This window comes from Echinococcus granulosus (assembly GCF_000524195.1).
Source record: "Echinococcus granulosus chromosome Unknown EG_S00021, whole genome shotgun sequence".
NCBI classification, from domain to species: domain Eukaryota; kingdom Metazoa; phylum Platyhelminthes; class Cestoda; order Cyclophyllidea; family Taeniidae; genus Echinococcus; species Echinococcus granulosus.
This window is the reverse complement of record NW_020170401.1, coordinates 58,392-75,089: the sequence shown is the minus strand read 5'-3', so window position 1 is coordinate 75,089 and position 16,698 is coordinate 58,392. Positions and strand designations below refer to the sequence as shown.

General features: G+C 40.1%; 2 protein-coding genes across 2 annotated transcripts in view; one reads left to right on the top strand and one right to left on the bottom strand. All coding sequences in view use genetic code 11, as the record gives it.

Moving 5' to 3' along the window:
* Positions 1–4,224: 4,224 nt before the first annotated feature.
* EGR_03774 (Syntaxin) lies at positions 4,225–11,880 on the bottom strand (the record flags this gene model as incomplete). The annotated part of the gene is made up of 9 exons (XM_024493023.1): positions 4,225–4,308; positions 7,877–7,987; positions 8,219–8,356; positions 8,546–8,619; positions 10,277–10,385; positions 10,491–10,564; positions 10,642–10,716; positions 11,640–11,814; positions 11,848–11,880. The coding sequence occupies 9 exons, from the start codon at positions 11,878–11,880 to the stop codon at positions 4,225–4,227; spliced, it is 873 nt and encodes a 290-aa protein (XP_024352484.1).
* Positions 11,881–12,216: 336 nt separating this feature from the next.
* The window catches only part of EGR_03773 (Rab3 GTPase-activating protein non-catalytic subunit), a gene marked incomplete at both ends in the record, with an annotated part of 10,607 nt that continues 6,125 nt past the window's right edge, over positions 12,217–16,698 (top strand). The window contains 14 exons of the mRNA XM_024493022.1: positions 12,217–12,250; positions 12,376–12,409; positions 12,457–12,547; positions 12,585–12,662; positions 12,694–12,778; positions 12,809–12,907; positions 12,948–13,096; positions 13,136–13,212; positions 13,254–13,483; positions 13,523–13,745; positions 13,785–13,945; positions 13,984–14,127; positions 14,173–14,286; positions 14,382–14,537. Of these exons, the coding sequence (XP_024352483.1) occupies positions 12,217–12,250; positions 12,376–12,409; positions 12,457–12,547; positions 12,585–12,662; positions 12,694–12,778; positions 12,809–12,907; positions 12,948–13,096; positions 13,136–13,212; positions 13,254–13,483; positions 13,523–13,745; positions 13,785–13,945; positions 13,984–14,127; positions 14,173–14,286; positions 14,382–14,537 (1,675 nt within the window). The remainder of the gene's footprint in view (positions 12,251–12,375; positions 12,410–12,456; positions 12,548–12,584; positions 12,663–12,693; positions 12,779–12,808; positions 12,908–12,947; positions 13,097–13,135; positions 13,213–13,253; positions 13,484–13,522; positions 13,746–13,784; positions 13,946–13,983; positions 14,128–14,172; positions 14,287–14,381; positions 14,538–16,698) is intronic.

Here is a 16,698-nt window from a genome sequence, read left to right as displayed (position 1 = left end):
TGCTCAAGCGACGGAGTAAAAGATTTCGTCTGCTTGTTTCTGAGTCTGATTGGATTCGTGAGGCAGGCAGACTAGAATTAGATGCGTTAGTTTTAGCTGACACTTCATGTTCTACCTGTGGTGGCAGCAGTAGCGGCGGCACGATATTCGCATGTGTAGGTCTCTTTCGGCATCCATGTGATTAATTGTACCTCGCCTGTCCTTACAATTCACTTTAGGTCAGCGCAAAGGCCCGTGCCGTAAACGCCATCAATCTTCTTTTCCTACGGGCAAAATAATATATTTTCCTAAAACCCCTGCAGATATGACCAATTTTTTTAGCAGTAAAAATTAAACGAAAGCCATAGCAGATTTTATATCAGATCTGTATTTAAAAATAACATTTTATGACTTTTCCTAATGCCATTATTATTATTAACCATCTCTCGTTGGTTGGGTGCAATGGTACTTGAAATGCACCAGAACATGCTACTATCAAACATTATAAGTAGCTGTCGAGGACAGTATCACAAAAAGTAAAAATTTCGGACTTGAAAAATGTTCAACCTATTTAAAACATTTTAGAGAGTGGATTAGGATTTTAGGGTATAATATTGAAACTCAACGCTGTGGATACTATCACTGAAGTCAATATTCCCATTCGACGGGACATCATGACGTCCACATCACTGCCTCCATTTAATCACCATGTCTACATCCCTATTTGATGAATAGGCTTTAATAGCCTCCACAGAACAGTGTTAGGATGCATTTTACAGTAGTATTGGTGGAGAGGGAGGTCTGAGTGGTTATAGGCACTGAGTGAACACCACGACATCACAGTGGAGACTAAAACCGTCGAGGAAGAAGAGCTCGCGCGTTCAGCCATATTAAGAACTAATACTACTTTGCTACGCTTCAGTCAGAACGATTAACTACTCCTTAATCGAAGTGATAGGTTCTCCATCAAAACAGCTGTCAGTAAACCTTGATAGGTTAGTACTTTTACCTTGACGTTGAGAAAACGGTGGAAATAACAAAATCGCACACAAAAGTCAAGCAGTAATTTGTGCCCTCGAAATAGATCATAATAATTTGAAAGATTTGTAATTATTAGTATTAATGCAGAGCGAATGTAAAAACTATGGGAGTGAACAGAATTCCATCTCTTCAATGAGGAAATCGGAAGAGGGGATAGTGGAAAGTGATTAGACGACTATCAAGTCATCAAATCATCATCATCTTGGCCCTTGTTATTATCATGGCCACAAACTGATCTCCCTGGTCCGATTGGTGGAGGGGACACTTCATCTTGTGATGGATGCTACACCTCGGTGATTTTGATGAATTTACCGCCTCGTCCTCTTTAGTGAACCACATTGGAAGGAGTAGCCATCTCTTCACTGCTCAAAGTTAAAAAAACACTCTAAAAAAATCCATTTTATTTGGATTTCGCTAACCACAATACGATTTGCTAAAAGCCGAATAAATTGACAAAGCGTACAAACTAAGCTGGCCTACATGCAACATTTGTTTCATCTTGCCACCATGTTCACACTTCCGCACCGTCTTGTAGTCAATGCGGCTCTCGATTAGCCACTAGAACTTGGTAAGAGAATCCTGCGATCCAAGACTATTCACATTTGATAAAGTAGGGATTAAATATCAACTGTGGATTCAGTGGTTGATTGACTTTTTGTGGAGCCCAGGTTTGCGGTTGATTGACAAAAGTGGATGTGAGTCCAACATCCCTCCTGGTATGAGTTGCCGCATTTTCATCCACGGCCTATTCCTTCTTCTGTGGCATTTAGATTTACATCAAGCACCGATTTCGAGATCGTTATTCATATTGGATCTGGTTCGCCTGCCTTCGCCACCGTCTTAGGACCCTGAGCTCTCCCTGAAGACCCAATGAGGCAACTAAGCATAGGAGGCGCATTCTTGGTGCACAGGAGGCTATACTCATGATCAGAAGGCTGTAATCCACAAATGTGAAAGTAAAATTACAAAAATCTTTTTATCAGGAAAGAATGTTTGGAACAACATCACTTCCTGAAGTTATAGGAAGCCTGTAGATTGAGGCATGACTTAAAAATATCATTTGAAGTTTAATTTTCTATTCACAATATATTATCCAAACATTTCCGAGAGTAGCCATCAAAACTCATTATCTGTAAGATAAGCACGAATTTTCTACAGTTCTCTCACCCCCTTTAGAAGTGATTGAGCGTGGCATGACAATTTTCTCAAACATCACATAATGTCTTGAAATATCAAGAACATCGTGCTGTCTATGGTATGTAAAAGCATTCTCACAAGTGGGAAAAAATTAGTGCTACTTAAATTCTTTTTTCCATCGCTCCCGCGCCGCGTAGCCGGTTTAATTGCCCAATCAACGCACGCGTTTAGCGCCCTGCATTAATTGGCTCGTAACGTTAACGGCCCTACCGGTTGACCCCACCTTTAGCGACCGTGGCCTCCACTTTATTCGTTCGGTTGTGCCCATTGAAATCTTCGTACTTAGTTTCGTGAAGTTGTGATAATTCAGTGTTGGTGACATATTTGTAACTTTGCTTAGTATTAAAACCGTAAGTCATAATACTCGGTAGTAATATACATATTCGACATAAGAAAAGGATTGGAGCTACCGGTATGAGTCGGAGGCGAGGCCGCCCGACGAAGCTATAATGCCAGAGCCCTTAAGTGGCCCGTCACCAAATCTGTGCGTAAAATAAAAGATTGACGCCAATCCATATTCTATGACATCGCATTTTGATGTGTAAATGAGGGGAATATAAACATTCGGAATTATCGGGTCGTTTTATAGTTAAAGAGCTGATAGTACTAAGGAAAATGAAGACGTTAACGATGCCAATTAAGCAGGCCTTTTTAGATTTGCATTAATTACAAGTGTTTGCTGTTGATAACAAGTTATGCTTTGAAATGCACAAAAACATGGGGGAAAAACCCAAAATTCACCAACAATTTTGTTTATTCTCAACGAATTACCTCACATTGTTATTTTTAGTCAATAAACAAACACAGAATTTAGTGTTTGAATACCAACTTTTGACCTGAGAAACCCAGACCCCTTAAATTGCGTAAATACTAGTGGAAGCATTACATTACAGACGGTTTAGACCATCTTTACTGAATTAGTCCTAGTAACAATTTATTCGTGCTTAGACGTGCAAAATTTTCTCAATTGTACGATTGGTATCCAGTACTGAGTTATTTTGTAAACAAACTGAAGTACAAATGATTCTTGAATTGGAATATCCACTTTTCTCGTAGGCAATCTGTTAAATTGTTTTTGCCGTATTTTGCATAAATGAAACATCTCTAAGCACTGATCTGTAAAATAATCATTAGTCCGCCATACTTATGATTTCATTTTCGGCACACTACTCTAGAGTAATTTGTTTGTCCAAATTTTCCGTAAATTACAAGAGTTTTGGAAAGCGTGATAACTTTACTAACAAAAATACCAATCATACATACTGGCAAGGGATTACTGTCACGAATTTGATACATTTTAGAAAAACCTTTTGTCGTTTCCGATTCACAATAACAAAAAGGTTCCCATATCCAATTGACAATTTCGGGTGCTTTTCTTTTTCGATAGTTAACTAGAACCACCCTGTTGATTGCGTGATAAAAATGACATTATCATAGACTCGACTATTCCCAAATCACCCGACTAGCTTAAACAGGACGCAAGTCAATACTTCAGTAATTTTGGGAAATAATCATTGTATTTTTTCAGGAGTGCAGACTCAAGTTACCACAAACTATGTGATGCCCCGATTGCTTCTGGAGAGGTTTTATTATCAAAGCTTAGGCAATACAAACAGATCCAAATTGATGCTATATATAGATACACCGCAATAGGAGCCCTCAACGTAATCTAAGTGGATTTACTACGGAATAACGTGGGTCGGCTTAACGAAGCAAACATCAACGATTTCATGATCTTATGCAATCACAAATAAAGCCAAAGGCGTCGTTAGCAAACAGCTATAGTTGATATTCGATACCCTAAACCACCAACACCAAATTCGAATCAAACCAATGACGTGTGGATCTGATCAAGTCAGGCGCGGAGAAGTATAAAAATTGAGTCGGTCTACTGTACATCTGGGAGTACATAAGGTGAGAGAATGAAATGAAAGGCGAGGAAGCACTTCCAAGCAATGAGGTGGCGATGGCACTGCTGATAATTTGTCAGCTGGAAGCACGTCGCATTCATCTTGTAGCCAAGGTAGTCGCCAGGGAGATGATTATGATAAGAAGAATTAATGCGACCACAACTCCGATGATTATTTTTTTCTAAAAAGATAAGGAATAAAGTAAAACATGAAGGAATGTGACAGGGGTGATTGAGAACAAAACTTTAGCTTTCGATCTCAACAGCAGCACTCGGATAAGGGATTTATTGACACGTTCGTTACTTGTGGCTCTAGAAAAGTTCGACCATCACAATTCAAACATTTTATTGCCGAATGGAACTGGGTGTTACTGGCGTTATTGTTTATTTCAAGTTGTGATCCAAATCTACGGACCGAAAATATTCTGCACCTATTTCACTATTCTTAACCCAGTCAATTTGAATGCGATGTAAAGTGATAAGGACCACGTCGTGCATTCGCAAAGCCAAGCTTAGATGAGGTGAAGGTGTCACATATATGTGACGCAAGGAGCAAACATGATGAGCTCACTACTGTCTAGACTAAGGATCCTTTAAGATGAGCTAATGGAGATACTATTTCACACTTTAATTATTCTTAAAATGACACGAATTTTAATCGCTTTCCTTAAATTTTCACCCATTCTGTAAGTAAGCATTACACAAAGCCGGAACACCCATTCAATCCTCCATGTAAGTGCGTAGTGTCACGAGACAATACTTCTCAGCATGAATAGATGACCACCACGGGACTATTTGCGTAGATGTCATGACAACCGTTATGCGCTACAGTGAGTTGCCAATGGAAAAGGAGGAAATGCCGCGAGTTGCCGTGGTATTCTACAAATACCTTCGTGTGTGAGTGTAAGAGAAGACTTTCGCCTAACTAAGTAATACATTTGATGGCTCGTGTACGCCTCAACAATCATGTGAGCCGAAGATCAAGGCTTTGAGACAATCTACGCATATTTCGAGATCCATGATGAGGCACATGCTAACACGTGCACACATCACTAGAGCTCCAAACAGAACACAGGGCTTGTTTAGAATACTAAGAGGAGGTCAGATATGTACCCAGTTAAGTATAAATTCGCAGGTTTTTGCAAAGACAATGGAGCCGCAGCTTTGTCAACACTGCCAATGACAGTTTGAGTTAGATAACAAATACGAATTTGTTTGCTCAGACCAGGTGTGTGCATGCGTGTACGGACAGCTCAAAGTCCAAGCTACCTTAAAGTTTTTTGACAAATAACCTACACAGGTGAGAAGTATCATCAAGGATACTACAAACGCGGTTGATGCAGGTGATATTCTCAAGAGTATTACCAGCTTTTGTTGAGGTAAATGACTAATTGCGGCAATACGTAAGCGTATCTACTCATGTGATTACGCAGGTATTGGAGTCAACTGTCGAAGCGCAAAATCCATTTTTACAATGAAATGTCAAAGAACAGCATCTATTCATTTCAAAAAAGTGGTTTAGCTATCTTTGCTTGACACATGTTACTTCAACGCAAAAGGGGCGTATCAACCATGAGGCTGACCCACGTACTGCGTTAGAGCTGGGGTGGGAAAGAGAGGTGAAAACTACCCACACGGTACTATCATATTCAAAAAAAAACATTTCGCAAAAGGTAAAAAAATCAGTTATTTGGCTACGTGAGTTCCACTTGATAAAAACGAAAATCAGTTGGGAAGAAATCCCAAATCTCACCATTCTTTGGTGCTATGAAACAAATGCATGCCGCTTTTACAGTCATTTAATGAATTGCACTAAATTTTTTGGATATTGCTTCAGTCACACTGTAAAATTATAGCTCATAAGCACATACTTCTTACCAGTTAAAACCTTTTTGCAACTTATAGAATGACCGAAAAGTGTAAGACACAATAGTTGACAGTGAATGCGTGCTAACTTGGCTCACACGCATACATTAGGGTTCTTGTATGCGTGACTACTAGCAGAAGGAAATACCTGTGTTGGAAGCCCTCTCTTGCTTTACTTAAAAACAATAATTAAATATCGCAATTAACACCAACCTTTTGGCTGGATAATTTGGGTAGATAGAGAGGTGGTGAGTATAAATGGGTTTGTATATACTTAAAAGCCATAGATTGTGGGAGCCTGGAAGCAACATTATGACCTCAGATTATAAGCCCACATCTATGAAAGCAGGTAGATGTGGACTCTTAAACCTTGTTGGTTTAGATTAACTTAATAAGCTGTGACTATCGGAGCGGATCTCATCTTGAAATCGATTGGGCGAAGCCAAGGTCATCGATTAACCAATAGCTGCGAAGGAAGCTGTGATGGGGCCAGGGCATACAAATCAGCTGGGTTAAAAAAAAATAAAAAGGCAATTTTTTTGCTTGAAATGTCAGAAGAATCATACGATTTTCTCACCTGTCAAGGTTGGAACCACTTATGAGATGGAGTAGGCAGAAGTGATATGGAGCCGTGTGGGCGGCAGCGTAAGATAAAGAACAGCCTTAGGCCCATTTGCAAAAGGTTAAATTTCTGGTGCTTACAAAACCATGGGAACTTTTGAAATCCTACCATAGTAAGATAGGCTAGATTTCTCACAGATAACGGAACCATTACCTCTACATGGGTTTTAAAAAAGTAACATTGCGTAATTTCACATGTAGGCACGAAGAAAGCAAGATAAAACCAGTTTAGTGAGCTAGAAATGCCGCTTTTGTAGCCGCTATGAAGCAAACACTTTGAGTGCTGCTGTATGGAGTGGGCCATATTGCTTCATAAACGTTTGTAGTTGACCTGATGTGAATTGGTCTTCGGCTAATAGCCCCCTTAACTTACTGAATTATACTGGTATAAGACGGTTGTTGGCGTCGTTCGGGGCTTGACTGCCAAGTTAAGGGGCAACAAAGGACTTGTTTTTGCGGTACAAGTCGCCTTTGAAGTGCTCTTGCCTTGTAAATGCCTTCCGACCAAGGCTGCTAGGCTCAGCGTGTTTGGTGTGCGATTGAAAAAAATTTCAGTTGCTGCCAGAGTGCTCACCGCTCTTTTAGACGAAATCAACATTTCACTTGATTGATTGCCAGGTTTTGAAATAGTCGAGGCACGAAGGAAATACCACAAACTTAGGAGGTGTAATATAAAGCCTGTGAAATCACAGTACATTTTCCCCCAATAAAGAGGCAAAGATTTCTAGACGAAATCTTGGAAAAAAAATTGATTTAAAAATCTCCAAATCGTGCAAGATTTGGTTTTGGAAAAATGACACCAATGAACTGACTACGCATTCCGTTTGTAGACAAATCAATGTTTGATGCATACGAAAGGGTTTCCAAATACCTTCAGTAGTGAGGCACTTTTAAGGCCACGTTGCTGAAATATTTCAGTAGTATGGCCACAGCAACATGGACTGCGAAAGCACGCAGTACAGAGTAGTAGATGAAAGCGAGCAAACAAGAGAGCGAAAGAGAGAGGGAGGAGAGAAAGAGCAACAGAGAGTGTGCACACGTCGAGCCAGAATTGGATCGCATTCACACAGAGACAAAAGAAGGGGCACACATTAACAAAAGAAACGAACAAGCGAAATACTTCGCGCATAGCGACACATAGAGAGGAGGGCTTGCCTTCGCATGAAAAAGGGATACTGAAAGAGCACGCAAAATAATATCACCCAATTGCGGAGATTATTTGGGGGAAGGTTAGAATGAGCAGTTTCAGGACGAGGGACTCACCTTTCGCGATTTCTTCTGGTAAATGACCGCCTTCTCGACGTCTGTTTTTGCCGTCTCAATGTAGTCTTTCGCCTGGTCTACATTATACTCAATCTTGTCAATTGTTTCTTGCTGTTAATAGATAAAAAGTCGCGTAAAAGACTACATTTGACGTGGTATTGTTGCGATTTGTTTGTAGCTTAATTATAGCTAAAGACTTTTTAAGATTAATTTGCAGAAAAAATTTCCATTTCTAAGGAGTTTAGTTATAGAAGTGAGTTAAGTTAAACATCATTTTAACATCACACGGAAAAACGGACAAAAAATGCCACTGCTAGCAGTGATAGATAAAAGTAGACATACCTGTGAATCTACAAGAGTTGCCAGGTCCTGGAACATGTCGTGCAACTCCTTGATACTCTGTTCCAGTTTAATGATGTCCTGATGCCTTGCTTCGATCTCAGAGAGAGTCTGCCTGGCCAATTGTGTGTCCGCCAGAATCTGATAGACAAGCCAAGTTTCATTGGGACATTGAGTATATTAAAGTAGAAATCACATCAAATTAGTAGGAAATGTAAAGTATCAAAAGAACGATAGTAAAGATGGCTATTTTTAAACAGTTCATCATTAATCCATCTACTCCGGTGAATAGGTCGTATCAACAGGAAGGCTAGAGTTTGTGGAACTTACACTTTGCGTAAAAATCTGTGGATTTCCAGACTCTAGCATGTCTTCCAACTCCTCATCTGTTATGTTGCGATCGGCTGGAAGGGAAAGTACGTAAAGTTTGAGGTTGCGGCTAAAATTAGGCGAAAATTGTACATTTGTGCGGAGAAATAAAATATTGCGAGAGTTTTCAAACAAGACTGCCTATAATTTAATTGGAAAATGAATGGCTCAAAGGTAAGGATCAAAATTTGAATGTCACTGGCACATTCTGATGAAAAAGAACACAAATTAGAACAGTCAAAAGGTAAATTTCGCCATTTGCTGATCTTCCTTTGTTGCAAATGTCGTCACAGGTACAAAAATGGTGTAAAAAGCAAACGATTGGCAGATAAATACACGTTTAGGTCAGAGAATTCTGCATTTGTAAAATCTACTCTTCTCCCGACTTAAACACGCACAACACGTAGACACAAAGGATTGACGAATAATGGACGACAACGAAGACCACGAAAAAACCACCAAGAACAAAGCATGGGGCATGCAGTGGGACGGAGAGAAGGACGCCTTACCAACCGCAAGTTGCCTCCTGAGGTAGTCTTTTGACCGGCTTACGTAGCTCGACTGCCACTTGTTGTAGTCCGCTATCAGCTCGGTCAGAGAGGTGGATATGTGTCGTATCTACACAAAAGGCGTTATTACCACTAAAGATGTACGTGTTTGGGGATGGATAAGGAAGAAGGACGTACATATTCAACAAAGCTGCACGATAAATGATGATTTTGTATTTCAAATTGAAGCATAGGAATGGTGGTTTTTAGGCAATTAACTTTTGTAAACCCCATTCAGCAGACTAAAGTGTACCATTTGGAGGAGCTAAGGAAGATCTTTAACTAAGCGAAACCGCCAAAGAAACCCAAACCACTGTAAGATGGTCTCCTGGTGTTAATGAAGCCAATTTGAAAACTATTAGGGAGTTTGAAAGTAATCCGTTTACACCAAAATGAGGGAAGAAAGCACCTCCTTATGAAGGGATTGCAGTACCTTAAATAGAAACTAGCACCAGTTGAGAAAATTTACATCCAATTCCATCGAGAGAGTGTCCACTGAAAATTCTGGCAATGGTCTGCTTAGACTTAATTCAGTCAGGAAGAAATACATCCAAGTAGTCATATACACAGTGGACTTTGTTAGGGGTTAGTAAAATTAAGCGTTATTAATCCTTTAAATAACGACGACGGATGACAAAACTGTTCAAGAGTCATGCTTTAACCTAAAGACGGCTCGCAGTATTATGATTAAAAGGTGCCAAAAACACAAAATATTTGGCGTAAGACCATATTTTTGTTAGAAATCCTTCTGGTTTTTGATTTATACGAAGGCCGCAAAGTTCTGCAGTCTTATTGCTCTTTGTTCAAGGGGCAGGAATTGAGGACTACTACATTTCACGAATTAAACAAAAAGACAGAGTATCTCATTCATCACGACAGCTCACTCTACAAAAGTACATAATTAGCGCGGTATTGAAAAACCAGATAGTAAATGTATCAGAGTCTAAGGATCTAAGTGTGAAATCAGTCAAGTGAGACACGCTTTCAGAAAAAGGTTTAGGCCCTCCCATTTTCGGAGATGGGCTATACGTTAAAGGTTAGGGATTGAGCTCAATACAATGGCGAGCAGTGAAATAAAGGCAACATGGAGAGAGGGGGCATTAGTTGAGGAAAAGTCAAGCTGGTGAGCACACACACGCCCTACCAATGGCCATTTGACGAAGGATGCGTTTCTTATTGGCATCTCGGTAGTCCGTCTGAGCCTTACTGTAATTCTGCATAACTTCCACGAATCGACGACCTATGGTCTGATGCTACAGAAAAGGAGGCGCAAAACGTGACGTAGGGAGAACGCGTAATGAGGAAGGGATAAAAAAGAGACAGAAAAACAAAAATATACAAAAAATTAAGAAACCTACTTGACACCGTTTGATTCGAATGTCAGCGACATCTCCACCAGCCTTCTCCTCCTGCTGGATGGATAGATCAAGTTCTGGAATGGAGCGTTAAAAATACGAGGCAAGGACATTTGGAATATTTAACATTTTTGCTGTACGAGAGGCAACATACGCTTTAAAGTGCAACGAACTCCTCCTGCACACTGTTTAATTTCCGCCATGATCTCTTCGACCCGAGCCTTCGTTTCTGAAGTAATAAATAAAAGCCTAATTGTGAAGCTGTGAGCTACGAGATCATTTCCCATTCATTGATTAAAATTCATCAAGTGAAAAAAGATGTAGAAACAACTTTACGCAAAGAAAGTAATAAATGGGATCTTTAGGAATGTTTTCGCGCTCATATAAACACTATTACTGATCTAGAAACTGCTAACCTCGACTAAATGGTGCATATGTGGTGTTCAGTTGCTGAGAGAATGGTGATTTATGCGCATATTTTGCGATAAATCAAAGTGCATTTACATAGTAAAGAATAAAAAACACAGCTTACTGACAAAACAATTTAGCTAATAAGCTAAAGAAAAAAAGCCTTTTCATGATTTTACAAAGTTTATTAACACCTGCCTTTATTTACAATTCCATGTCTACTTAAAAATGTTGATTTTCAACAATAGATCTTCCCAGTGAATTGGTTTTATTCACCATTTATGCTTTACCATAAGAGATATGTTTGATACACACAAAAACACGAAATCACTTTAGAAATTTACCGATAACATAAAACAACGAAAATAATTTTTGCAGAGAGCCAAACCAACAATGTGGATAAATTGTAAGCCAGATGCCCAAATAGAAGACAATTTTGTCCAACTTAGAACAAGTGAAACAGCTTAAGCGATTACAAGAAACAACTCAGCGTAAAATTTATTTGGAGCAAAATTATAAAAATTACAACCTTTCAAACTTCAGGATACATATATTTCACGCACTACTTTGCCATAAAAACTCGAGAAAAAAAGCATAAAACTAACAAATTTTGAAATAAACTTCCCAACGACTGGTTTAGGCAAAAAGATGCCTTTATCATAGGACAGTATCAAGATCGAAAGCCATACGAAGAAATATTATCGAAACTATTTTCAAACAACGCGATCCCAGTGACATACTCACTTTCATCTTGGTTCGGAGCCGCAAGTATTTCGCTGTGTTTCTGCTTAATTTCTGTAACAAGAATAGCGATTTTGTCGATTTCACCACGAATTTGCTCGACTTGACTAAAAAAGGCGGATAAATAGCTGCCGTCCTCGAAACTGTCGCTCGAGGCATGATTGTTATATCCGTTTTCCTAGACAGATATAAACAGCGACTTATATTATACCTCTTTTAAAGCGGCTAAAAGATCTTTCGGCATCCTGAATAGACAATGGTAGTCCAAACACTCGTTTTCGCGTGAAATGACCTAGGCTTACTTCTTCGCTCACATTGACCTTAAACGTTATCAGTTCAATTAAAGAGAGTAAAGTGCTCATGTATTTTTAAGCAAACCTAAAGTCTTTGTTTTTCGTAAGTATTTTCTAAAATTTGTGTTAATATTAGTTAAGTTGCAACAGCCTTTATCAAAGCTAATGGCACACACATTAAATAAATTTTAGATGAACTTTGGAATATATTACTTTTAAAAACTTTAATTGCTTACTTAAAGACTGCTTGTTTTAATGCCTCAGCTGCCCAAAATTAGTAAATCGGAATGGCTTTTCAACGAATAATTTCTATTTCGGATAGTAAGTCGTTATTATTATTATTTTCTGTAGTTTCCAACGCTTCCTACATCCCTGGCAACAGCTTATCTTGTAGTTGCTTCAAATGTAATATGGGTTTGTTTTTCTTGCCTTGAACTACTTTTTAGGACTGTCGGACCCGTATGAGCATTTTACTGAAAGGTACTGTCTTTTATTTAATTCATCGGTTTTTTCAGCTCTTGCTGTAGTCCCCTTATTTTGCCTTCGACAATCTTTAATGGGTTATTTCATTTAACACTAATTGGCAAGTTGGACGGATCCATAATCGTTCACGAACACGTAAGCTGCTCAACGTGTGCCTTGATTATTTTTCCAGTCAACGGATGTGAGATTTACACTTAGGATTCGTTTCACTTCAGTGAAGTATCTGGGCTTTGATTCTCACTATAAAATCGTAATTGTTCATCTCATACGTTGCATTCTAGATCCTATGTTTATACAACGATTGTATTGTCACTGTACCTCTTAAAACTTTTAAACTCATTGTCGCCGAAATCTTAACTGGGAAGGGTAAGCGCTCAGTACTTTTGGTTTTTATAGGTTGTTTGTCAGGGGATGTCGACTTGACCGTGGACCTCTCAGTCGTTGTCCATTATAACCCTAGTTATGTGAATGATCCATCCACTGTGCAATGTATATGTATGTCCTAATTTTGTTTACCTTAAATCCAAAAATTTAGATAGATCAACGGGTTTTTTTGATTTTATTGTTGAAAATTCGATTTCACTGAGCTGTGATAGATACGACCCGGCCACAATGCTCCAATCGGCCTATTTTGCAGTTGACACAAATGTTCCCTACATTTCTTTTTTCCAAAGTTTCTCTAGGGTACTTTATTTCTTTGGAGATTTTCTATTTTGAGTTTAGCGGAGTTTATCTGTCATGCCAAAGGGGTATCATCAAGTGAAGGAGAAAATGAAGGACATTGCATCGCAGTTGGGAAGGTAAGCGCGCTATTTGTTCAGTAGATTCTCATTTTTAATAGTCGAACAAGACCCTTTTGGACCGAGTCTGAGAATGGACCGTGCTACGTGTGGCCTGGAAATCCCAACTGGACCCTTAAAAAGCTCTATAGTCTCGCCGACATGAGTCGCGGCGCTCTTAGGGGCACCTTTTCTGTCTCCTCCGATCATCGATTTGGCGCAATTACAGACGATCAGTCACGTATTACTCTTGTAGACCTTCATCGCGGTGTTGCTCTACGATTTTGGAAGGGTAATTTTTGAAGGTAACTCTCATCCGTGCTCTACCTAGGCTGCAAGGAGGCACAGACTTGCTTCGTCGACGTCAGCGAACGCTTTCCACCCGCTGGTCGTCTGCCACGAACTGCTAAATTTATACTCATTCACCTACCTCGTTCCAACAACCTTGAAGTTTGGTCGCTAGTCCACGGACCACTGTTAAAGTGCTGGTCGACTAACGGGTCCCTACGTTTCCTTCTTCCGCATATGGGTGCCCTCAGTCGATCTCTCAAACAGTAACGTGTCTCCCCTCTTATTACTCGCCTTTTTTGCAGTTTTAACGCTCTCTGTGTTGTGGGGAATGAACATCTGGTTGGGATTCGTCTGAATCTTGATTTGTGGTTTCCACATACGCCTGAGGCTGGAGATTTTGAGACATTTTCTCGGCTTCGGGGATGGATTTGCTCGAGGGCGTTTAAGGCCTCCTTGAAGTCTAGTAGGTTCTGCAATTGTATCACTTTTCCATTTTATCAGATTTTGCAGCCTCTATTACCAAACTGGAAGGCCTTCTTGGAGATTTCACCCTACCTGATTGGTTCCTCAAGGCCGTGTGGATTCTCCTCCGTACCGAATTGATCGACTTAAGCACATGGGTTGCGGAGAAACTTGTGGATCTAGGTAGGATAGTTGATCTCTTCTCTTATTTCTACTCTATTTCTATAGGGAATTCATTTCCCTTTGAAGAACCGAAGAAGCACGCGTTTCAGAAACATTTGGAAAAAATTTGTAGCCTTATCCACTTTTACCATAGTCTTTCAAGGATGCACAAGGCGCAAAGTAAGAACCAATGCGTGCATTCCCACGAATTCAAAAATCAGCTTATTGAGGTAATCGGTGTTATTTCTCCATGCGGATTTTCCCGTTTCAGCCAGTGGCTCATTTTTTTCCCGTATGTGGAAAGGCGACGAATTTGCCTAAGTTTCTCCAACCATGGACGTTTTTTCGTGCCGCGGCACACTCTCGTCTCTTTTGGATTTCTTTCGACAAACGTCATCAGGACAAAACTGCAGCTCATGAGACTCTGTTAGGTGCGTCAGCATTGGCTATTGCTATGGTTATAAAAATCACGCTGCTCTTATTGTTTATTAGGTGTATAAGTCTATTTTTTTCGGAACTTTTTCTTGGCTAACTGTATCAGCAGCAAATATACGGGGGGTCGAAATTTTTGCACTTCTGTTTGATTCTTCCTGAGAATGGGAAGATACAAATATCCGTCGTCGTTAAACGGTGGGAGCATTCACCAAGGCTATCCGTTCATCTACCGGAAGCCATTTGCCCTGAGTTTTATGGGGCACATATGCCATTCAAAATACCGATGAAGTGTGAAAATGTGGATAAGTGTATGTGTAACATCAAGAACACCACTTATTTTAGGGAGGGGATTTCAAGATAATGACACCAAAGGTTTTGTGTGATTTTCTGTAAATCTTGCTGCAATAGCCTTTTGGAATGCATCAGGTGTTTTGGTTGCACGCATTATGAAGCATGGATACGGACACTCAAGTCCGTTGATACGGTACTCTTTATTTTACTCTGCATTATTTTCCTGCTTCTTTGATCTCTCACTTCATAAGGTGGAAGCTGAGCCCGTTAACTGTTATTCAAGCTTGTTCATCCGCCCAAACCTTAACCACCCCATTTTCTATCTCACCTTTATCTACTACCTCTCCGTAAAGTAGAGGTAGTAGATAAAGTATCAAAATGGTGTGCAACGGCCGCTACATCATTCCTGTATGTTGATCCCGATATAACGAAATGTCAGTTGAATTTGCTGCCTGTGGTTTGAGCTTGTCCCCTTCACAACTGAGCTAATGTATGCAGTGAAGAGAAAAGGGGAGGTTTTTCATGTGATTTTCCGTTTAGCAATTGGATAAAGTCTAAAATTTGGCAGTAGATCGTACTTGATAATGATGATGCATCACTTTCAGGGAATGTACTGCGTTTCGTAACTGTAAAGGGAATTACGCTAAGTCGTTTCTGACTTTACTTACTTGTGGTGGGAATGGCTTTTGTTTGTATTTCAACGCCAAAAGGACGTAAAAGTCAGTGATTCGCCTTAACCCAACCCTCACTGCCTACATCACACTGCTCACGAGTGCATGTATGTGGGTGTCTGGTGGACTATGGATGATCTTGTCTGGTTGCGGAAGATAAGTAATAATAGCAATGGAAACATTGCTTTCCTTATCACTGTCATACTAACCAGATGTGCTGACATTGGTGATGAGGGTGACGCAGACGAAGGGGAGGAGCAAGAGGGGAAGAAAGTAAAAGAGACGGCTCTTTTACTGAAAAAAGCTGGCATGTGAAATGGTGGAAGTTATTGTCTCACCTCGTCCTCCGTAATTCTCCAGCTGCTCTTTCTCCATCTGATGATTGCCACCCCATCAGTGCCTACTACTATTATTAAAATGCATAACAAATGGATTTGTTAAAGAGAGTAGGCAGTTGGGCGAAAAGGTGGAATTAAAGTGGCTATAAGGTAACTAAGTTGAGCCGGGTTGTTTGGTCGGGGAGACGAATTCTTTCATTAAAGCGAAATTTGCAGCGTCAGGTTGTTTGGCTGAATTTTGGTTCATCGACCAAAACTGGGTGACAGAAACCAATTCGGCCGAAGGTGAAGTGGTGGATTGCATTGGGTGATTTCCCTTCCAATTTCAACTCTTACCACCATTACCCAAATATTCATCTCTATATTAGTCAGACTGAATATCCGTCGCTTTGCCTGCCTAATTATCCGATGACTCGGTTGTGACAATCCTCCATTCACTCAATGGTCCAAATATTGCCACATGCAACCACTCCATCGCACCGCCATCTGCACTACATCCAGAAGTGACAAAATAGAGTGGAACAACAAGCAATCATATTTATCTACAAATATCCACCTATACAGTCAATTGGGTAGGTAATCAAATAGTCGGATGGAACGGGTTTGAAACAGCAACAAAACAAACTCCTCAGACGTCTTCGCAAACGCTTGTGCCACCAAAGTAAAAGCAATTGGTCATCAGCAAGCTGATTATGGAGAAGTATATAAAGATCATTTGCAAACATGTATGCAATCCACCGTGGACTGCGATTTGGATGGCGCCCGTTGCACTGGTGCCCCCTCGCCTGTATTCCACCTGTCCTTGTTGGCGGAGGACAAGCTCGTTGTGGAATCTACGCCGCCTGGAGACCTGTACC